Genomic DNA, 25,508 nt, shown 5'->3' with positions numbered 1-25,508 from the left:
TAGCCGCTAACGAAATGAAGGGGTTAAGCCAGAGTACCTGGTTTATTGGGGGTAGAGAGGGTGGGTAAAGGGGGTAGAGAGGGTGGGTAAAGGGGGTAGAGAGGGTGGGTAAAGGGGGTAGGCTTAACCACCCTCCCTGGGGCAACTACCCCCACCCCCTCTACCCATGGATTACCACAATGGCAATGTGTGGGCAAGCTACAAATAAAAAAAACAAGCACTGAATAAAATACATTGCATTTCAATAATAAAAAAAAAAAAACATTTGCCAATAAACCAGTTGATTAGCACAGTTGCAAACCATGCCCATATTATGGGCATTGTTTGCCACTATGGCAGTCTATGGGCAACCTAAAAAAAAAAAATACATGCACCAAATAAAATACATGACATTAACAAATACCCACCCTGGGGCAACTACCCCTTTCATCCACCTTCTCTACCCTCAAGAAACCAGGTACTGTGGCTTAACCCCTTTATTGCCTTAGCAGCTAGCCGCTAATGTAATGAAGCCGCTTTTTTCTTTTATGTGATCACTGTACTGAAGCAGGGGGTCTCCGGAGCTGAACAGCATACATTTCAGGCCCGGGTTCCTCCTGCTTCCCGAGTTGCAGGCCCCGTTATGCGGTGCCAGTATCCCCCTGCATTGCTCAAATCTCCCGGAGACTTTAAATATGACGGGGATACCGGCACCCCATAACGACTGTCCCACGGAGGGTCCACGATTTCCACAATGTACTCCGTTTCATGCCCGCAGACGCTGCTAGATAGAAAAGAATGCATCTGTACTTGTCCTTTCCTATCTCAATCAGCTGTTGTCATGCCACGTACTGTACAAGCGCATCAACAGCTCCAAGCACACTACAAATTATTCTAGCAGCTCTCAGCCCCATCCTCAGGCGCACAGTGGGAAACAACCATACTAACTCCTTCAGTGCCAGAGTGACCTGTAATACATTAGCTTGTAAGTCATCTTGGCAGCGAATTTGTTACTTTTTCGCATTTGATGCTACCTGTGAGCTTAGGTAAGAAGTTACCTTCTGATGACACAATCTTGCTCGAAGACGAAAGGCGATTAATGTGACACAGCTTTCTTTCACCAGAATCTTCTATGGCAAAACATGGTTCCAGTTAAATAAACACTGCTTACAAAACAGGCTTTCACTTCAAGGGAACGTCAATAATTCATGCCTGAGCGATGTGCTTGTAAACACAGCTTCAGCCTGATCTCATTGACAAAAGAGAATACAGAGATGTTCTCACCTATCACCTTCACCCTGTTATACAGTTACTAAGAAAGGCTACAACGTGTAGCGCATTTGCAGATTTGCATTGGAGAAACCAGTATACCTTCTCCATTTACACTTCAACCACATATGGTAGCTCAGCTGAAAAAGTCTGGGAGTCCAGATGAGCAAAATATGACAGTCAGTTATATTTTAGCTGTATAATTCTGTAACCCCTTTCCCAGCCACGGTACGTACACGTGTGATATATTGCAGTGGACAGTCAGTTTCTTAGTTCCTGTCTCAGGGGCGATATAAAAATCAGATACAGGTTCTTAATGGCAGGGTTAGGGAGCGGGGAAGAGAGAAAAAACTGGGCGCCAGGAAAACAACTTAATGAAACAATCTTTGGTTAGTTAATAAAATTAACTTCCCCTACTGGTGGATTCTCAGGCTTCAACCAGAGGGGACACTTGTCTTAAAAGAGAGTGGAGACGGGAGGAGGAGGGGGGGAGGAGGGGTTGCCAAAACATTCTAGTAATTCACTTAGAGTAGGTATACCTTTTTGTGCACACCTACATGTTCTGTGCTTCCCAAAGCCGGGGATTCTTTTTGCATTAGCACGGCTTTCAATCATGGACATCTCTTTAGCCATTCCCTAACTAGTTTTGCTTCCCCACTTCTCTAACGCTCCTAGACAGTTACCTCGGGGATCTACAAACTGGAACAAAGAACTAACAAAACCGAACTAAACTAAAACTACAGAACGCAACACAGAACTGAAACTAAAAGAGGGGCTGGGCTATATTACCGTATATAGTCCTCCCACCCCCCATGCCGACACTAATAGAAAGGGGCATGAACGACAATCATTTAACTGAAGATAAACAAGCATGGGCTTAACTTCTTAACAACCTGACTTTGTGGGGGGGAGGGGGAGAGCTACTTCTAATGTCCGTTTATTGCTGAGCCGTCTGAAATGGAATATATTAAACGTGCAAAGCATTTGGTAGTGAATGTAGTAATGCAGTAATGATATAGCAAAAACAAAACAAAAAAAAACAGAAAAACTACTGAAAAGCATAATACAGCAGGGCCCCTGGTATACGGCGGGTTCCGTTCCAGGGGCCCGCCGTATAGTGAAAATCGGCGGAAAGCAAATCTGGCGATTTTCAGTGATTTTGCATGCACAGAATGGCGTTTTCGCCGTTCTGCGCATGCGTGTCTTATGGTCTGCGCGCGCAAACTACGGTATGCGCGCAGACAACGGTCTGCGCATGCGCGCAGACAACGGTCTGCGCATGCGCGCCGGGCGCAACCGCCCGTTCTGCGCATGCGTGACAGAAAATCAAAGATGGCGGCACCCTTCTTGGTGCCGCCATATCGGCGGATCGCCGCGAAGCGGGGCCCTGGTGTACATCGCTTTGAATGAGGAACAAAAATATCAACATTTTCATCTACACCTGGAACTTAGACAGAATAAAGTAACAAAGCTGCACACAACATACATAAAAATAATAGTTCCCCGGTGGGAGATACGTAGTGAATAATTATTCAAATAATAAACAATAGAGAAACATTCTGTAATCATAGGAAGATGGTAAATTTAATAATTACATCATCTTGTTTCACATCTCCATTGTACATCAGGAATATCCCAATAAACTATTCTGATTTCTTTCTGCACTTCTTCATTCGAACGGCATTAGTAGAATTACAGTATGATTGCTGGGGTCAGCACATGTACTTATTGGTGGAATACCTTACCAAGCAGCAGGTAGCATAAATACCATCACTCCTGTAACTTTTGGCAGTGTGGGGAGCACTTATGTAAATGGTATTAGTTTGCCATGCAACATCAGTTATTCCACAGTTTCCAACACTCACCACCACTGATTAACAGGGGACTCACTTTACAATGGTTTCACTATCCCACGCTACTTCCAGAACGCATTCTGTTAGATAACCGAGGACTGGCTGTACAATAAGATAAAGAGGGCCCATTGGCCATATTTACAAAGCTGTGCTAAGTTATATAACACATTGAATGGGTCGTAAAGTGTCATACTGTAGCATAGCACCACTTAGTAAAAATGACAACTGTTCTGCATGCGCCATCATTTAGATTATAAGCTCTTCAGGACACACTTACACATGCCGGCAAAATTATACATAGCTTGCTGCATATGCTGCACGCTAGATCTATTAAAAGCCTATGCTAATTATACATTTACAAACAGTTACCTATTTTTAAAGTGCACTTCACATCAGATTTTTTATGCACATTTTCATCATGGAAACCACTGAGTCCCCCAGATCAACTCCTCTATCAAAACTTACTTTGTATTGCAGTCCCAGGTGAAGTCTCAGGTGGCCCGAGATACAACCAGCCTACAGCAACTTCCCTACTTCAGTTAGTAATCTGACTTCCATATCATTCTCACTTAAAGACTCACTACTGATTCTTGAAGGAAAAATGGCTAGAAATGCTCAGAATCTGGATGACTGAGCGACTGGCTGCAGCAAAAGAACTAAAGCTATTCTAAGTTTAGATATCAGAAATATCACAATGTTTTTATCTTTGGTAGCTCCAGAGAAGCGGTCTCTGACACAACTCACCCTGCATTTTGGACATTTTTGGGCATTTCTCTGCCCATGTTCAATCTCGTTGGCCCAGTGACGCAACAGCTTGTCCCCCTTTTTGTACTCTTTACAGTTAACCCCATCATGCCAGGGAGAATGGCACTTAAAACACCAGACAAATTGGCAAGATGGGCACCGAATCTGTGAACAAACAGAAACACAAATTGAAGAATTTTAGCGGTTTGGCACATGTTAAAATATGAATTATAAACGCAATCTATTAGTGTTAACAGTGTAAAAATCTCACACCCTGTTACAGGTTTCCAGAGGCAGACGTCTTCATTGGATCAGACGGATCCTTGTATCCTTGTATGGGCTGGACTCTGTAGACACCGGGTGGTTATGTGCTCAGGGCACCTCAGTACTTTGGGGGTCTTATCAAGTTGGCGTTATTGTGTTGGGGGTACAGTAATAAGTTATATGTTATCAGTAAAGATACGTTGTTATATCACCGTGTGTATATTTATTCTTTACTGTGTTGTCCTGGGAAGGGGTTATCCAGCTGCGTTTGGATTCCTCCCAGGTGGAGGCACGGTCATCAGATCGACTGTAATCACCCCAGGCTCCCTGCGGTGGAGGATCAGGCCTCTTGTGAGCCACTCAGGTAACGCACCACACGTAGTTTCACGAGACACAGGGGAAAGGGGGCTACACGTACATTTGTCAAGGTGCCGTCGTTTGTATGGTTTTAAAGGTCTAAGTTTGAAAAGATAATCAGAAAAGCGAGAGAACTTTTAGTTTCCTACAGCTGCAAAATAAATTGGGGCTATAAAGGTTACATTGCATGGAAGTTTTTGTCTGTTAAGATTGGCAAAACGTGTAGTTGTTTGCTCTGCAACCCTCCTTGAAAGTAGCCTATGAAATGTTTGTAAACATTATAAACCGAGACTTGCGGTTGTTTTAGATCCCTTGCGTTTTGCATGTCTTACGGCATGTTAGGTATTCGGCCCCTTTTCCAATTGCTTCCCTGAATCATAATCCTCTGCTCCAGAGCTACTGCCATATTCAAATTTTTTTTTATAATAATCCCATTTTCAAAAATTATATTAATTTCTTGTATGCATCTGTTTTCTTTTCTTTAAATGAATCACCACTAGCCAAGATTCAACTTGTTCAATCTATTAATTCCATTACTTTGATCCTACATAGGACTACACCTTCAAAATAAACAAGATGATGCTCTGACGTAATGATTATTATTTATGCACTGATGTTTTAAATGATAGGAGCTTAACCAAAGAATCAAAATGCAAGGGCAGATCCAAATGAGATCTGAGAAACACATTCCTAAATCTTCCCTTGATATTTGCGATGCGTGCTTTTTCATATCAGCCCTGCTCCTTTCTGTTACACATTGCCTTTGCGTGACACTTGGTTATTACAAGGTAAATCGACATTTATTTATTTTGCTTTGTGCATAAAGAATCAATAGCTACAATAAAACCTGGACGACATAAAAGCGGTTAATAATGCGACACATACAAGTGAATAAAAACTGTAAAGATGTGTGTTTAACACATTTTGTGATGAGCAAACAGACATCACTTGATATAGTCAGGATTTAAAAAAAATTGCAGTTATTGCACCTGCATTATGAAAACCATCAGTTCTGCTGACTCTCAAACCATTCATGTGTTTGTTTCGCCTGTAAAGTGTTTATTATGCTCTGTTAAGTTACTGCTCTACATCTTTCAGACCCTTGAACATGCTACAAGTAAGTAATTGGATTGGCATCTCCTAAATTCTCCGTTATCTCTTGCAGAGATTCCCCACTCCAGTCCTCAAGGACCACTAACAGGGCAGGTTTTAAGGATATCCTCTCATTAGCACAGGTGGCCCAATCATTTGATTGAACCACGTGTTTGCTCAAGTAGGGGGTATCCTTAAAACCTGCACGGTTAGTGGTCCCTGAGGACTGGAGTGGGGAACCTCTGCTCTAAGGGAATGTGGCCACTGTTTTTTTGTATGGCATACTGTCAGGGCCGCCAACAGCGGGGGACAAAGGGCACTGGCGTCCTGGGCGCCAGTTATTTAAAGAAATAATTTTTTTTAAAATGACGGTGATTCCCTCGCAGTCCCGGCGCGCATGCGCAGGGCAAGCAGGGCTTGCTCAACGCGCATGCGCAGGGCCCGCTCCCAACGCACATGCGCAGGGCCCTCTCCCCCTTTCCCCCTGCTCCCACCCGCTCCCAACGTGGGACGGAGGGGGAAGTACCTGCTCCTCCTGCGGTCAGCTTCCCCCTCTCCCCCCCCTAGGGGGCAGGAGGGGGAAGCGTCCGGCGGAAAGCTTAACCCACGGTCAAGGTAAGTCACTGTCACCCACCCAGTCACCGTCATCCACCCAGTCACCGTCATTCACCCACATTCATTCAAGTCATTCATTCACCCACCCACCGTCATTCATTCACCCACCCACCGTCATTCATTCACCCACCCACCGTCATTCATTCAAGTCATTCATTCACCCACCCGCCCACCGTCATTCATTCACCCACCCACCGTCATTCATTCACCCACCCACCGTCATTCATTCACCCACCCAGTCATTCATTCAAGTCATTCATTCACCCACCCACCGTCATTCATTCACCCACCCACCGTCATTCATTCACCCACCCACCGTCATTCATTCACCCACCCAGTCATTCATTCAAGTCATTCATTCACCCACCCACCGTCATTCATTCACCCACCCACCGTCATTCATTCACCCACCCACCGTCATTCATTCACCCACCCACCGTCATTCATTCACCCACCCACCCACTGTCATTCATTCACCCACCCACCCACTGTCATTCATTCACCCACCCACCCACTGTCATTCATTCACCCACCCACCGTCATTCATTCACCCACCCACCGTCATTCATTCAACCCACTGTCATTCATTCACTCACCCACCCAACCACTGTCATTCATTCACCCACCCACCGTCATTCATTCATTCACCCACCGTCATTCATTCATTCATTCACCCACCCACTGTCATTCATTCACCCACCGTCATTTATTCACCCACCCACTGTCATTCATTCACCCACCCACCGTCATTCATTCATTCACCCACCCACCGTCATTCATTCATTCACCCACCGTCATTCATTCATTCACCCACCCACCGCCATTCATTCATCCACCCACCCACCCACCGTCATTCATCCATTCATCCACCCACCATCATTCATCCATCTCTTCATCCACCGTCATTCATTCACCCACCAACATAGTCATTCATCCATCCATTCATCCACCCACCATCATTCATCCATTCATCCACCCATCGTCATTCATTCATTCACCCACCCACCATCATTCATCCATTCATCCACCCATCGTCATTCATTCATTCACCCACCCACCCACTGTCATTCAACTGTCATTCATTCACCCACCCACCGTCATTCACCCAACTGTCATTCTACTGTCATTCACCCAACTGTCATTCACCCACCCAGTCACTGTCATTCACCCACCCAGTCATCCACCCACTCACTCACCCACCCACCCAGGCAGGCATTCACGTCATTTGTTGAAAATATAAAAATAAACAGGTTGCATTGTAATGTTTTTTTCTGTATCACAATAAGAAAACAGTTAAGTAAAAGTTGCGCGCTAAAAGATATTTTTTCGTTGTAGTTGCGCTATGGGTTTGGGGGGGGTGCGCTATGGTTCGGGGGGGGGGGGCTGCTCTTTTCATTTGTCCCGGGCCCCATGATTTCTGTTGGCGGCCCTGCATACTGTAGTATCAATGGTTAAATCCACGTGGGGACCATCTTCAGGAAACACTTTAACACAGTCTGTGTGGTGCACATATTCATGCAAAATAGTGTATAAATATCAATGCAGTGTTTTGGATCTAGTACTGCCCTTCGGGGGATTTAAAGGAGTAATTGAGTTCCCACATAGATGGCACATGTAACTCCTTATCCTTATTGTATTTATGTCACAGAATGCATCTGAAAATGAGGTACATGTGAAATAAATTGTTGAAATAGGGAGGAAACAAAGTATCCAGTCAGAAGTTATCTAAATCTAAACTAAAACCATTTTTTTTCTGTAAATAAACATTTTAACTAATTTTATGGGCAGCTGCGTTGGAATAAAAGACCCTTTAATTCTAAAGTAATCCATGTCCTACATTTGGAGTCACTAATCTGTGTGTTATTGGCTGGGCTTGCTCACTTTGAATTTGTTCTCCGATTTGGTGGGGGCAGGAATGTGGCCTTTTCTCCTGAAGGTTGTAAAGTGCTTGCACTGCGGGCAGGGCTTGGTGCTGGAGTCCATGCGGCCGATTTCCAGGAAGTACTTGTACTTTATGATGTCATTGTGTGGCAGGCTGTACAGGATGGTGGTTTCATCCAGGTGTTTATTACACTCGGTTATCGGGCATTTCATCTCCACTTGTCCTAGCTGCACCTGCAGGTGAACACAAACAAGGTAAAGAGAGATGCTGCTTGATCAGAAAGAGCCTCAAGTATTTAAGTAGGAAAGTGTACTAAAGTTCAAAATATTGATGCATCAAAGAACTGGAGGTGTGCCTTGTGTAAAAAAACAAAACCTTCTGCCACTCTTAATATTTTACAGCAAACATATGAAAGTACATTAAGTAGTTAGGCAATTTTTAGAATTTACAAGGAAGGTCTGTTGCCCCAATGAATAACAAGAAAGTCGAGGATCAAATAGGGTCTGAGGTTTTACAAAAGATCGGAAAATGGACAAATGAGGTGGACCAAGTGGTTCTTACCTACAATCAAACTCTATGGGGCATATGTACCAAGGCAAAAGTGGAGCAAATTTGGGGCAAAATAAAATGCACCGTATGTATATATTTAATTTTTTTTTTTTTTTTTAAAGTGCCACTGAAATCAGTTGTATATTTTTCTTCGATGCAGCTTGTTCATTTTTTGGGCTCCAGAATTGTGCCATTTTGCCTTGATACATATGCACGCGTGTCAAAAAACAGCTTTGTTTGCAATTATTTGTATATCCTAAATTATACTAGAGGGTACTCACTAAATTCTTCATATATTTCAACAAACGTACTCTGTAAACCGTACCAAACCTTGGATTATAAACTAATCGTGTTCTACGTATCTGTCTATAGACATATGTTGTGTAGTAATGAGAAAACTGGGGCCAAGAATGACACAGATGTCATTCAGTGGTCTCTTTGGTCTACATTATGACTTTTAACCCTGTTTTGTATACACGTGCCAGTTGCTGTGCCCCTGATTTACTATAAGTCCCTTATACATAGAATAATAGTAATAGAATTAAGTTCTCAGTCAGGAAAAGACCTGCATCCTTTTGGAGTAGTTGAGTGCTGCAGTTTGCCCCTCTAATTAGATTACGTTGCCCAACACAGAGGTCGAGTTTTCAACATTTCAGATCGAGTTCTTTCCTATTACGCAAACAGTATCATTGTCGTCTGATGAAGTGGACCTTATATGTGCAATGTTATTTGTCATAGAATAACAAAAAGGGCAGAGAGGTTTCTAATGAATCAGAGTTTTAACATTATAAATACAGACTTATTTCTTCTGCATTAAAGCAGTAATTTATCAAGCTGTTTTCCCCCCATAAATTGTGACTATGAGTCATTTAAACAGATTCCAAAATACTAACAAGCTCAAACTATGCAATATAATCTTACAACTCACTCTGGCTTACATAATACAATTGCCACTTGTAGCCTAAAAAGTAATAAACCGTTGTGGTGTTAAAAAGGTCTCCTTGGCTGCAATGGAATATCACGTAACTTGTGACATGTTGATCCATTCATTCAATCTGTTTAGCTGCAGGAATGGCGACAGTGGTTGTGCCGTGCAATTCCGACCTGCAGCAATGTACTCTGTACAACCCGACACAGGGCAGCACAGGTTTAAAGGCTTTGTCATTCTTAATCACAACAGATGCAAATGCAGGAAAGAGGGGATTAGCACCTGCTACAGTAGTACACAAACGCCCCTGTGATGCAAATAAAGAGGATCTCAGCCTTTTGAGTCCATTGGAAATGGGTATTGCATGGGCTGAAAGCCCAATGCTATGACAGGAATTACATAAGAGGAGGCGGCGTGGAGGGAACGCTTTAAACACAAGCAGCCTACCCTTAGCACACAGGTTAAGACGAGTATTTCTGACCCTGGTAGTTTCACGTACGGCAAGACGGTGAGCACGTGATCTGTATATGGGACCAGGGTTAATACGCACAGCTATTTAGCAGAGTCACTTTTCTCCAAGCATGTACCCTTAAATGACTAATAACTTCCCTCACTATCCCAATATACCACCTGTCACGGACAGCACACTTGTGAGCATGTGACTTGTATATGCAGCCAACTCGCTGCCCCACCTTTCTCCTTCGTAATGTACTTCAAACGAGTTCATATTTACTCTGTTACACCATAATCCATTAATACGCTGCCACCACCAAAATAAATATCACATTTAATTTGCATAGTCTAATGGTCCCTGTTAATTAAGAAATAACTACACATAAAAATCTGTTATAGCAAAATGTGCCCGAAAATGTACTTTACTCTTTATAAAGGGTGCGACAGTTCAATCAGAGCCCCAAAATATTACTTATTAAAGTTTGGATTTAATATAGAAAATATAGTGCTTAGGTTCCAGAACAAGATTATTACAAGAACATAGTTATAATAAATGCAGAATGTTTCTTAAAATAAAAAGATAAACATAAGAATTTGATATACTTTACTACGTCATAGATTCTTCCCAGAGAGGTTATTAGAGTAGAAAAGATGAGAACTCGTGTCTGACTCAAAACACACCTCTGTTCTAACTCATAATTAAAAAGTAGTGCTTTATATGCTAAATTCCTTTCATTAAGAACAGCATACTGTAAGCTCGCCCCTTTCATTAGTCAACTCTAGAGTTTTACGACTTGTGACGTTTAATCTTTTCCTCAAAATGTAAAAGCCCTCATAACTTTATTCCTAGAATACTTGGAATAACGTGATTCATAGCAATAGGTTCAGGCAACTTTTCCAAATGTAACGAGACTAAGTTTGACTGGCTTGCTCCTAAGTTTGACGACAAAAGGATGCGTCTTCCTAGGTACCTCCTAAACATGGAGAGTTTGGTCTTATTGCATCCGTCACGAATATCTATGAGTTTTCCTTGCAAATTGCTGTCAGGCCTAGGATATCTGCATATTTAATAAAGCCCTCAAGCTGTGGTGACCTGTTTGTCACTCACAGGGGATATTACAAGAATGCAAGGTTTTCTTTGAGGCTGACAGCCCATGATCTGGGTCTTGTCTACAGACTTCCAAACTATACATTGTTTTACTTTTAGTGATAACCCCCAGGTTAAGTTCCCTTTGTACATCAACACAGAAGGAGGAAGGGTCTTTACCGGTCATAAAAACAATTCTTGTATTTTTGACAATCCGACTACCGTTAACCACTGAAGTGCCAGATTGATTAAAATGCTTAATATCTTCTGCTATATTCATTACAAGTAAGTTTACAGGTTCAGATAAAACGGGGTAATCGTGATATTTGTCAAAACCACACAGAGTAAATATTCAATGTCACTAATCCTATTGCTAGAGAGAAAGGGCAGCATGCTGCTAGAGAGCCATTGTATTGTATGTCTTTATTTATATAGCACCATTAATGTACATAGCGCTTAACAGTAGTAATACATGTGGTAATCAAATAAATAACAGATAAAATAAATAACAGGTCATGGGAATAAGTGCTTTAGACATAAACGTAACATTAAGGAAGAGGAGTCCTGCCCCGAGGAGCTTACAGTCTAATTGGTAGGTAGGGGAACATATAGAGACAGTAGGAGGGAGTTCTGGTAAGTGCCTCTGCAGAAGGCCAAGCTTTATGTATCATGTGTTCAGAATATTCAGTGCTATTCATATGCTTCTTTAAGCAAGTGTGTCTTTAGGTGGGTCTTAAAGGTGGATAGAGAGGGTGCTAGTCGGGTACTGAGGGGAAGGGCATTCCAGAGGTGTAGGGCAGTCAGTGAAAAAGGTTTAAGGCGGGAGAGGGCTTTAGATACAAAGGGGGTAGAAAGAAGACATCCTTGAGAAGAACGCAAGAGTCTGGATGGTGCATAACGAGAAATTAGGGCTGAGATGTAAGGAGGGGCAGAAGAGTGTAAAGCTTTAAAAGTGAGGAGAAGAATGGAGTGTGAGATGCGTGATTTGATCGGAAGCCAGGAGAGGGATTTCATGAGGGGAGATGCTGAGACAGATCTAGGAAAGAGTAGAGTGATTCTGGCAGCAGCATTTAGGATAGATTGTAGGGGACACAGGTGAGAGGCAGGAAGGCCGGACAGCAGGAGATTACAGTAATCAAGACGGGAGAGAATGAGGGCCTGAGGCAGAGTTTTAGCAGTCGAGCAACAGAGGAAAGGGCGTATCTTTGTTATATTGCGGAGGAAAAAGCGACAAGTTTTAGAAATGTTTTGAATGTGAGGGGCGAATGTGAGAGAGGAGTCGAGTGTGACCCCTAGGCAGCGTGCTTGGGCTACTGGGTGAATGATCGTAGTTCCAACAGTAATGTGGAAGGAGGGAGTAGGGCCAGGTTTGGGAGGAAGTATGAGGAGCTCTGTTTTGTGTTATGTTGAGTTTAAAAAAAAGTCTATTTTTTGTCCCAACTCTAGCAGGAGACCTTTCATAACCACCTTTGAAAGACTTGTGGAACGGGACTTACATTTGTTAAATAATGGATTTTCTTTTTCTAATGTTATGTCTAACAATCTTACTATTTCAGAGGTGAAACAATTGGAGGTATTGAAAAAAGATTATAATATTGTTCTCAAAAACGCAGACAAAGGCGGTGCTTTAGTTATCTTGTCAGCGGATCAGTATAAAAGAGAGGCCCTGAGGCAACTTTTAGATTCCTCTATTTATCAATATCTTCAGCATGACCCTACCAACACCTATTTGCAGTGAACCGCCACACATACTTTTTTTCTCTGATTGACTTCCTGAGGCTGGAGCACGCCGATACTGCACCTGGATCAAGTCTTTGGAAACCACGGCAACTGGTGGGCAGCAGCGACGGGTCGTCTGTGAATACGGCGCCCCTCGGGGCTTACGGGTTGTGCCTAAGACGCCGGGATTAGTGAGGGTAGTGGCGGAGCTTTATTTCTGGAGGTCTGTGCTTAGGACCCTTGCTCCTTACCACACATTGGCCCCCTTCCCGAGGTTTCATACCATGTTTGCACACTGCGAGCCCCATGCCATTTTCATATGCCTATGACTTCAGTGGATTTGGTTCTGTGGCAGGACTGATACATTTATTTCTTATTGTTGCAGTGCTACTGCTTGTCATTTTGTAGCACCGGTTCTTGGATACTTTCTCCACCTTAAACTTGGTCCCAAATACCATTGTTACAGTCTTGTCAGTGTTTAAAAACTGTTTTGGAAACTCCAGTTTTCAAGTCTCGAAAAGTCAGATTGAAGTATGTGTTCAAGGTTGGAGAGGCTAGGGCTGTATGCATATAAGATTGTGTCATCTGCATACATGTAGATTGAAGCTCCCTTAGTATCACTCTGTACTTCAGATAAATATATGTATATTACATATGTCAACAATCACAATTCAAAGTGTTGATGAACAATGTTGGGTAAACTATACAAGTTGTGGAAGGTAAAGAACATGTTACTGACCCTGTTTATTACCTGGTGTGTTCATCTTTGGGGGCAACAAAATGTAAGTTATACACACATGAAGGGTAATGGAACTATCCTCCTGAGTGAAGGCTCTTGGTGTAATAAGATCTCAGTAAATACTATTCAGGCAAAATAATTGTATTTTTCTATTCCCATAATTCAAAACATCACTGCTCAACTAACACTACTTTAGCTATTCAGGAGCAGTACATTTACAGATATCAGATGTTAGACTTGAAATGGGAATCACATTTAGGGACTGGTTCAAGAACTTTGGATATAAGGAACATATCCTTCAGGAATTACTGTACAATACCAAGGCACCAAGACTGCCATAATTGTTCAACGCGATTTACAGACAATCACCCAGGTTATCAGTCAATTGAAGGATGATACAAAACTATCTTGGTGGGAAGCAATTTTTGGAAATAGCTCAAAAATGAGTCACGTTATGAGTTTCATGCTTCGCACGGTTATTGTTTTGATTATTATTGCTATATTTTGATGTGTTTTTTTATTAGAAACATTTACCACAAGCTTCGCAGAGTGCAGAATCTATTGCAAGCATAGCATAATGTATAAACCACTTATTGGCTAATCATATTCAATATACTTCGTTGTGTGAATGGGAGTGAAAAGATTTTTTTTTTTAGGTTTCATCACCCCGCCCGTGAAGAGGACCAAAGAAGAAAGTGATGGTGACCCTATTGGGTCAAAGAGGGGATTATGTTGGACTATAAGACCCCAAAAACAGACCACTATAAGAGTGACTGAATAAAATTATTAAACTCTTCAAGTATGAACCAGCAACAGATGGGTTAAACATTGAATGCAAAATAGTGTTTGTTTGAAGGTGAGCAAGATTATTTTAACAAGCTACAGACAAATACAGCTTCAGGGATCTATCAAGACTTGAATCAGGTCTATACACAATTGACCTTCCCTGAAGATAAGACTTTTGCAACATGTTTACCTTGCTAACCAAAGTCTGCTAAAACACATGAAAGACCCATCCCCTATACTAAGCCACAGAAAGGAGATAACTGGAAATTGCTGACAAGAAGATGCAGCTAGGTTGGGGCAAAACAGAGTATGCATGATGTAAGAATGAAGTCGAAATACTGATTCCTTCAGGTATATATTGCATTGCTTCAGAAGTGATCAGTTATCTTGACCAGGTGTTTGCTCTCTTCACACGGAGGCAACACTGTACTATTATGCCAATTGTTTGCTGTGTTAATAGACAACATTTACTTTGAGAAACGTCTCTGTGTTGAACTCGCCTTCCTTCAGCTTTCATGTCAGCAGGGCAAGTACTGTATCTTACTAAACTGGATTAAAAAGGTGCTTTTACAAAAGGACTATTTACTAAACTGCACACGCAGTTTTATGTGTGCTATTGCAGATCAATTTTGAGTAGCAAATCTAGTAAATGTATTAAAACAAAATGCTTAATACACAGATCCAAGAATGGTTACCTCACACAAGCTCATCAGCTGAGCCCCCTCATTGGTATGATACTCACTTCACTTCATAATCACAAAGTCCTTGCCAGAGACCACACAACACAGTGCATTTAGCAGCAAAGGAGTTCGGAGAATAAAAAAGGCGAATAGTAAAAGACATTTTTAAACGCATGCAAATAGCCATGGAGTTTCCTGGGGCAACAAGCAGGCCCCAGGCCAGTTTCTTAATTACCTTGAGCTCCTCGTTACATTTTAAGCGAGATTCTCATCACATAACGAAGAGAGCTCTTTTTACTAGTTGTAAATTACCCTAGTGGTTGAGGTAATAGAAAACTCAGGTTCAAGATAAAGACAAACAACTACAAGCACTTCATCTCTGAGCTACAGTGATGACAGCCAGGTCTGTGTGGACAGGTGGATGTAAGGTCTGTCGTTAATTATTGTTGCAAGCCCTACTGGCAGCAACACACTGCATGAAGGCTTTGGGATGTCTTACGACATCCAGTATTGTCCTAAGCATCTGGACAGTGACACTACATTATTAGACCGGGTAAGGGAGCACGCTGTGAAACCTTGGCCTGCTACTGCTGTAAAATGTAGTTTAAGATGATTTTAAAGATCTTACAGTAATGATGTAAGGCAGACAAACCATGTGACGTTCCCTAGCAAGTGCTGTAATCCTTGCAATACTCACTGCATAATTGTCAACTCTCCCAAAATGTCCTGGAGACTCCCGAAATGCTCCTGGGCTCCCAGACAATTCACTGACATACCGCCCCTCCCCCCCCCTCCTCCCCCCAAATGTCAAATATATTGAGATTATGGAGAAAAAAATTCAGTCATGTGCACAATTTTTCAGTTAAAAAAAGAAAAACAAAAGGTTTGCACTCATATCGGATGCGCAACGTGTACACCAGGAACAGGAAAGTCCCTCCGCTTATAACAATATTTCCAGCATCTCCGGGAGTTCTGCTGAGGTGTTTGCGTCTCGTGATACTTCCTGGTCTCAGCGTCTGTCTCCGAAATAGTTCCTCTATCACCCTGGGTGAAGAAGGCAGAGACGAGCCAAGAGAAGAAATGACCATTTCAGTAGCTCAAATTATACCGATCAATGTTAAAATAATCTGCAATCCTGAAAGTCTTAAAGGGAGGTTGTATTTTTATAAATACCGTTCTTACATAATTTACATCAGAGAATAATCGGAAAGATTACTATTAAAAGCATACACGTAACTTTAAATATCTCCCATACATCAATGATCTGTGTCTCAAAACCTACATGTGGAGTTTCAAGATCCTCAATGTGTCTCTTTAAATCTAAAGAAGTTTTAAACGAGAGCAACATTTATTGGAATGTAGCAGTTTCAGACCTGTCTTATTTACTAGAATATTCTAAATGATGAAAGGCATAAACTGTGCAGAATGAATTTGCAGTATAAAGTAATATCGGGGCTTATATGTAGTGATATAACTAGCAACAGTGCAATGTATTAATAACTCATTAATACCATATTAAGGGTGCAAGCCCACCCATAATCAAACATCATATAGAAAAGTAGCCATTTATATATTTTTACATAAACAAATCTCAAAATGTATTGAAATAAAGTTTAAACCCTTGGGACAGGGAACTCTATTGTCTCAGTTCCTCTCAACTCATGTACTTTGTTATTTTCCTCCCTCCTACATTGTACTGCAATGCGCAATGTGTAGGTGCCATACATATGAATAATAATTATATTAAGGAGACTACAGTTGCTAATTCTCTCCCAGAATCCCCTGCTTGTCTCATTCTCACTGAACTCATCCAGGAATACGCCTTTAAAGTGTTGTCATATTCTGCAAAGAGTGTGTAAAGTGTGGATATATTCCATTGCAGTTCAGAAATACTGTCAACATACACATGTAGGTTGTTATATAATGTATCCCTTCACTGTAAAATTATCCGTACAACACAGCATGACAGATATTCTGACATCGGGACCATGACCCACCGCCTTCATTAGGAACCGCCGATAGCAACCTCAACTAACAAAAGAGCTCTGGTTAAGATCAACCCTATACAACAGGAAGAATGTTGTGAAATTCAATAAAAATCATGAGCAGTGAAAAAAATGACATACAATAAATCCTAAAAACTCTGGAAAGCCAACTGTGGAACGTGTGGCTATGGTACTTAGATTGTAAGTCACATTGGGCAGGAACAGCATTACTTATGAAGTCTACTGGTCACCATATATTTTCTGTAGTGTGTGCTCCTGTCCTCCACCATCTATTACACTTGTGGGTAGGTTGGTAATTTATAGAAGTGTCTCACTCCAAGTGAAGATGGGGGACTAAAGTTCAGAGTCGCCCTGGTACCCACTTATCCCATCGTAGCCTATATGAAAAACCAAGACAAATACAATTTTGCTTGTTTTCATTTTCTGGAAACCATCCTAGGAATGTGGCTCTTGGACATGGGTTACACCCCTGCTATTGTTACAGCTGTTGTGTCCCATGATTAAGACGTTTAGAGGCTTAGGTATTTCTGCCGAGTAGACCACCCATAGGGATCAACAGATTACCACCAATTCAATGTGGAGCAGGTCGACCTATTTATCACTCATGGATGCTAGTTTAGGTTCCACGGTCATGCTAACATATATGGCAGCTGCTCCCTGCAAGTCCCAGAATGTCCTGAAAGTCAGCAGTCACAGGAGATAAGGGAACGTGCAGAGATAAGGTGGCATGGATCTCGAAGGAACATTTTCCTAGTTGGAATTCATTACATATACTTGGCAAGGTGAACGCAGACACTTTCCACACAAAGTGCAGCCACCAAGTTACAACAGGCTGGCGTAGCTCTCTAATTTTTTTTTTCACAGAGCAGAGCAGCAAAAGTTGGTACATGTTGTTGTCGGAACTTCATACCCTTGACAGAGCTCCTGGTGGAATAAGACATGTTACAATCAGGGAACGTGTATGCACCACGACTTTGGACTCTCTCTATATTGTTTACTCTTTTACTGTTGTGCGTTTCTCATTGATCGCCACTTCTATTTGCAGTGGAAAATCACTTGCATAAATAGGAATCTCTGTGCTGCTTTATATGGAAGCAATGGTGTCAATTATAGAAAAAGCTCCCAGCATTGAGCTTAGGGAAGAAAATAAAAACATAAACCGTGACCACAAGTAGAAATATACAGATTCAAGTTATGCTTAGCTCATAAAATTCTTTATAAATATATAATCACACCAACGTATCACATTTAAAACATTTGCCAAGTTTTCATTTCTTTGCAAATTCTTCTTTTCTCGAGGGGAGCATTGTCAGACAAATGTCTCCACTAACCTTCCATTCCTGGCTGAAGACTGTCACACATTTGTATCGGACTTCAATTGTCTTTAGCTTTGGCGATCATGTGTCAAAGTGGAACAAGTGAAAAAGTAATGTTAAAAAAAAAAAATGGGAACATTAAATATTGTAATCAATCTGGTAATTTAGTTTTTAAAGTTAGAATAAATGGGGGGAAGGGGAGTGAGGGAATGAGCTCAAGCTACTGTCTAGAGAACGGTGCCAGGGGTAAAGGAACTAGTAACAAACTGCACTTGCCTAGGCAAGAAAAAGGACCCCTTTAGAACAAGCACTCGTGTGGTGATAAACGGAAATGGATAAAATAAACCTTTAATGATATATAGGTTTAAAGGGAAACACATAACACTTAAAACAAGTATTACATAGCTACCTCCCAGTCCTGTGTACCAGACTGGTTGCCATATGGGTATAGGGAACCCTAAAATAACTGGCACATGCAGAATGGATATATAGCGTGTGCCTCAGTGTGGTATAAATGTTGGAGCTGGTATAGTGTCTGTCAATGATGTACCGGACAGACACTTATATGTATACCCACGACTGAATAAATTGTAACTCTAAGAGAGTACACGGTGACTATATCGAGGCGCGCTGCTATCTATAATTATACTCCTCTCCACCCGGCTAGCTAATGTTCTGTGGTGTTCATGAATACAATGTTTGAGCTTTGGAATACATTGACATTGACTCATCGCATCATGTCGAATACCTGATAGACACAATTGAAATTAAAACTGAATGTGTGACTGACCCTCGACTGACTGACCTGGATGGGGGGTTGGGGGGGTGACTAGCTGTGTGGGTGGGTGTCTGTATAGAAGGGGCCCACCTGTGCAGTAGAGAGTTCGGTGTGGCCCAGGCATTGGAAGGGGTCCAGGCGCCGACTTCTGGGGTCCTGCACATGTGCGGTGCTGCCCGTGCCTGCGCATGGTGCCGCATGCGCACAGCACCGGACCTGCCTGCACGGCGCCCGCCATGCCGTTACTGCGCATGCGGATGGGAAGCTCAATATGGGCTTCTGCGTATGCACGGCACAATTTACAACCTCCTCTTCTGCGCATGCGCAGCCTACAACCACAGTGTCATGTGCGCGCGACCTTCAGCGGCATGACATCACTTCCGTCATGTTCTTTTATTACAAAACAAGAGAATTTTCCCATCAAAACTCAGTAGATGCCAGAAAATAAGTATCACTTCAAAAAGGTTGAAAACCACTGCTATAGGCAATCTCTGCTATAGACAATAGTTAGATCATTAGCTTTCAGCCTCAAAAATACCCTTACATTCTTGACATATCCCTTGTGCATCACAGAGAGAGGTGACAAATAGGTCACCACTTAGCCCGAGGGATATATTAACTATAAAATATCATTGGACTGACACATATTTGCAAGAATAACAAATACATATTTGGAAATGTTGCAATGAAACAGCAAAGGATGCCAAACACTCATGGCCACAATATTTTAAACGTTAAAAGCTTCCTCAACGGAGCATCAGATTGTCTAAATAAAACCAGTATTGGAAAGGGCAAGATAAAAAAATATATGCACACACGAGAGAAAGACCCCACAAAGATTTGTACTTGCTTTGCTAGTCCCATGCTGTGCTTAAAAGCTGTGTCAATGGCGATGCATCAGCTTAAATGGGCTCCATGTGAATGGATATTCCAGGCAAAAGGTGACACATCTGCATGTAATTTCCCAGAATCTCTTGCTGCACTGGGAGCACTGTATGCTAGGTGATAATGGTTGAAAGGCAGGGTTGCAGGCCTGTCTAAGGCCGTGCTTATAGTACCGGGGACGTGACGCCGCCCGAAAACAAAAGCATTGCCGCCGCGTGCACTTATAGTGTGCGCAACGGCGACAAAGCGACGTTGCCGTCGCTTAAACTGGTAACCGGCAAAATTTGATTTTTCAAGGGCTGTAGCGTCACGTGACGGCCCTTGAACCAATCAAATTGCCGGAATTACGTGCCGCCGCCGCCCGGCGAAATATAACTTTCGCCGGTGGCGACGGGTGATGTCACCTGTCATGTCACAATCACTATAGGCACGGCCTAAGACATGTGAATGTGCTCACAAGTGTTATTCTTTTATTTTTTTTCAAATTTTTTTTTTTTTATTGGGGTATGGTACATACATAACAGTCTAACAACACACTGTCATACATTGGTGTCCATATTCCCTCTTTTTTTTTCTTCTCATTATGAGCAAACTAAACGTACAAGGAAGACCGACTGACATACAGGACAAATGTCAATGACAATTGGAGGGGGGAGGGGGCGACGGGGAGGGGGGGACGATAGAGGCCGCACAAGGAGCACCGATCTCTTTGTCCTCTTCAAGTTTTGCATCTTCTTGGATTACTTCAAGGATTTACAGAGAGGTGGTCTGTCCTGGAACAGCTGACGACATCAAACTCAGTTATAGAAATAAATGGGAATTGGACTTAGGGGAGACACTAGAGGACACAGACTGGGACACCATAGTACTGGCAGCAGCAAAAAGCTCTATATGCACTACTTTGAAGGAGAATGCATATAAAGTCCTGATTCGGTGGTACCTTACCCCAATGCGATTAGCAAAGTTTGTTAAGGATTACCCTCTATTGTGCCCGAAACAACGTGGGGAACACGCAGACTTGCTGCATATGCTGTGGAGTTGCACCAAGGTGGCCTCATTATGGGAGGAGATCCAAAATTGGCTACAGAGAATTCTCGGGCTTGCGGTCCCCTTGGACCCCTTGTTGTTCCTGCTAGGCAGACGCACCCGGGGGCTAAGCAGACCGGCGCATAAATTGAGTGCACATTTTGCAACAGCCCTGAGGTGCGAAATCGCATCATTATGGAAGCAACCAGATTTACCCACGATTACGAAAATCAGGAATAGAATTTGGTATGTTTGCCGGATGGAACAATTGACGAGTCTGGTCAATAACACCGGCACAAACTTTCTAAAAGTATGGGCCCCGTGGCTGGCCCAATCTGATATCCCCGGGGTAGATGCCACCACCATATTGCTCTGATAGATTGAGATGCATTCTCCGCTGAAGTAACAGTACAGACAGTAAGTAGGGAGGGTACAGGTAGGGCTGACTGACACTAACACTGCTCCAATAATGAGTCAAGGTTCTGAAGCGTGGTCCCTCAAGTATTCTTTATTGGAGATATATATATATATATATATCAGAATAAATTAGTTCTTCAGTATTAGGTGATATCTTTTTTATTTGGACTAACAATGTCATAGGGCAAGCTTTCGAGAGTTTTCCTCTCTTCCTCAGGTGAAGCAATACTGATATACAAAGGTTTGTGACACAGGGATTGGAAAAGGAAAAAAAAGAAGAAAAAAGAATAAAGAACAGAGGCACTGGAGGGGTGTTAAAATAGAGATAAGGAAGGTGAGAATTTGGGATGGGTGGGGGGGGGGCTGTACATCCACAGCAGCGCAGAGGGGGAAGAGGATGCTGGGGGGAAGGTATAGGATGGCACAATAGCAGGGAGGACCATTACAACAAATTCTGATAATGTGTGAGAAACCCCATGTCTGCATTAAGTCCACTTGTTTTGGTGTCAGAGTCTAATCATTCTGAGCTCAATGTTATTTACTCCTGAGGAAGTCACGCAACGTGACGAAACGCGTAGAGCCGTGGTGACGTCATCTTCGACGGACGTGTGGGAGGAGGTCCTGAGTTCCCTGATACTCTCTTCAGCTGATCCGCCTTCACTTCCAGCATTGTACTACACATGGAAGTATTCTGAGCATTGGAGACGCTGAAACGCTGCAGGACTCGTGGCAGGAGTTGCAAACAGCTACATCAGGTGCACAGTATCATTGTCGGACCCCCCCCCCGCGCTCCTGTATTTGACACCCCTTACAGATTCTCTCCAATGTTTGTGTTATTTTAGCATTCTGTAAGTGTATCTCCTAGGGACACTTTCCTTTAAATAAATTCACCCTATTTGTACACAGTTACGCGCTATGGAGCGTGATATATATATATATATATAGAGATATATATATATATATATATATATATATATATATATATACACATATATACACACACATATACACACATATACACAAAAAAGCGCCAACTGCTGCTTTAAGTGACATCACTTGAAACATTGCCTTAAATGAATGAGCACATATCACAGGCTGGCAATCTCACAAGAAAAACCCTTCACTGCAATGACCTTGCAGCTGAGGTTACCCAAGGTGGCATATAATATGACCAAATGGCAAATTAGCCAATCTGTTCCAGATGTTTCACAGCTGGAATCCCATACAGCTCTAGACAGCATTGGGAGAGAAGTGCTATGCTAACAAAACATTCCATTATCGCCTATGCCCAGAAAGGGGTCATTTTTCTTATTACTTCAAATTCTAGCCAGTTACCTTTTAACAAAAACAAGAATTACGATCCAATCTGACTTTGCTATTTGCGACATGCCATATACCCTAATTGCACTGGTGACGTAACTTAACCTGCTTCACTGCAAGTTGTATGACATGATTGCTGCAAAGTATCTGTTGTGCCATATTTAGCAGTTACAAGTACTCCCAAACCATAATAGGCCAGGAAAAGGAGGAGGCATTGACCTACAGGAATGGCATCAAGCTCACAAAGGAGAGGAGGATTTGCTTGGGTTCTATCCGAAGGAGATGGCTGTGTTACTGAAACTTTACGTGAAGCCCCACCCTGAGAACACAAGGGACTGTGTCCTTTAAATTATAAGTCTGCTTTAAAGCAAAATGCCCAAGAACAAACCTTGTTTCCCCCCTTTTCAAAATGTCAAAGCGTTTGGGAGTTATACTTTTAGTTTTTGTTTGGCACTAAAGGGTTCTCTAGCAAACCATTTACACTAACCCATTAGGGCAAAGCATCTCAGAAACTGAAAAAAAAAACAAAAAAAATAAAAATAAACAGTGATTTGAAATGTACATGTTTTGCATCTTAAATGCTTATTGTTCTGCATAAACATTTATAAAGAACTTAAAAAATGAAAATGACATACAATGGGCATCTTATGTCAACATGCCCTCCCAGGCTCCCACTGCACATACAGATATAGCAACCGTTCTTGCTCCAGCTGGAGAGTTGCAGCGGCATACACACAGCGCTCCAGTGGGAGCAACTGCAAATGCATTCGCAATGAGAGAAAACAGGGAGGGCTAAGAGAAGATCGGATGCTGCAAGATAGGCAGTACCCATTAAACAGGACTTTGTGTGGTAAGTTGCATATTGTAGGTTATGGAACTTCTATAGGAATTGCCTAGACATACCTCCACCCGGCACAAATGGAGAAATAATGGTAGCAAATTTTTGATGTGCACAATGTTGGAGTGTCAAATGTTGAAAATATCCACCTTTTGTACACAAACAAGTAAAGTCAACAGAATTAGATTTTTTTCGGCGACCGCAACGTGACGTCAGCAGCACGTGAGCGGTTTAGCCAATGAGAGTGAACCGCTCCACGGCCACGCCCCTGCCACCTTGTCTCCTGCACTATAAGCAAGAATCGCTATGACAACGGCAACGGATGTCGTCACGCGGTTACGTCGCCTGCACTATAAGCTCAACCTAAGAGGAGGGAAGAGGAAGCTGCAACATGCTGTACCAGGTCTGCATAAATGTGTTTGGGAAACATTAAAAGGAGCGTAACAAAGGACCTTATTCAATATGCATTTTCCCTGTGCATAAGATTTTAGACCTGGGAAGCAGCTTCCCAGCATATTGAAAACAGAGGTGCCAGGGCGAGTGGAGACACAGACGCACCAAATAAATCTTCCCACTGAAACACAGCTAAAAACAGACAATGCCATTTCCAATAAGGCTTCTTATACTACACAGGGTTTTTTTTTTATATTAGTTCTCACCTTTGATCCCCTGTGCTGATGTGTACATCAAAGTACAGACGCAGTCAGGGTTATCGTGCCCACAAGCGTCTTATGGTGGGACCCTCAATCCTATGGAAACTTTATGATCTTTTGCGTTATTGGTAGGTTAAATAAAGCTGGCTACATCTGTATCCAAAGATATACAGGCATACCCCGCATTAACGTACGCAATGGGACCGGAGCATGTATGTAAAGAAAAAATGTACTTAAAGTGAAGCACTCCCTTTTTTCCACTTATCGATGCATGTACTGTACTGCAATCATCATATACGTGCATAACTGATGTAAATAACGCATTTGTAACAGGCTCTATAGTCTCCCCGCTTGCGCACAGCTTCGGTGCAGGTAGGGAGTTCAACTTTGCTGTACAGGTCGTGCTGACAGGCGCATGCGTGAGCTGCTGTTTGACTACTGAGCGATATGTACTTACTCGCGAGTGTACTTAAAGTGAGTGTCCTTAAAGCGGGGTATGCCTTTACTGATATAATACACTTAAAATTAATGATTTGTAAAAACACTGCCCTTGTGTGGGTGATCCTGCTTCGAATACTCTCCTTGTGATCTTGGATCACGTTCTCTTACATATGCATTGTTTCTCATGTTTTATTCCTATGCCTAATAGAGAAATCTGCACACCATAAAATGTCAATAATATACAGTTACTGGTGCTCCTGCAATTAGGGATAGCCTGTGGGTGATCCAAGGTACATGAAAGTGGAAAAGCATCACAGGGCACTTCAGATTTTTATAACTATTTATTAGCCAATTTTTAAAGCGACGTTTAGACCTGAAGTGGTCTCTCTCACTTGGTACAGACCATTTCAGGTCGAAACGTCGCTTTAAAAATTGGCTAATAAATAGTTATAAAAATCCGAAGTGCCCTGTGATGCTTTTCTACTTTCTTATTCCTATGCCTGACAGATATGTATACGCTGGCTTCAAAGCAATGCAGCAAAACATGTCCTATTCCTAGCCAAGGATCACAGTGAAGAGCTTATTAATCAAGTCTGTGGGTCACTTTTTACAGACTGCCAATTAGAAGTGTTCTCGTGGAGGTCTGCTCTGGGGAGCTGCCAGCTACAATACTTTTTTTATGCAGGGGATCTTAACAACTTCTTCGTTGACGTTAATTGCCAATAGTGATGTTCACATGCTTCAACCTGAGCCTTTAAATAGTTCTCGTCGGGTGAGTCATGCACACAAGAAGCACCATAAACACAGAAAATTATATTTATTTAACCTTTAG

General features: G+C 42.3%; 1 protein-coding gene across 1 annotated transcript in view; it reads right to left on the bottom strand.

The window, feature by feature from the left end:
• Positions 1-25,508, bottom strand: part of RNF217 (ring finger protein 217) — a 119,782-nt gene that overhangs the window by 34,246 nt on the left and 60,028 nt on the right. Inside the window, 2 exon segments of the mRNA XM_075597234.1 lie at positions 3,846-4,010; positions 8,055-8,288. Coding sequence (XP_075453349.1) covers positions 3,846-4,010; positions 8,055-8,288 — 399 coding nt within the window.

The sequence above is a fragment of the Ascaphus truei genome, chromosome 4 (genome assembly GCF_040206685.1).
Source record: "Ascaphus truei isolate aAscTru1 chromosome 4, aAscTru1.hap1, whole genome shotgun sequence".
Lineage (NCBI taxonomy): Eukaryota > Metazoa > Chordata > Amphibia > Anura > Ascaphidae > Ascaphus > Ascaphus truei.
Note: the sequence above shows the minus strand (reverse complement) of the source record. Positions and strands in the feature narration are given on the sequence as shown.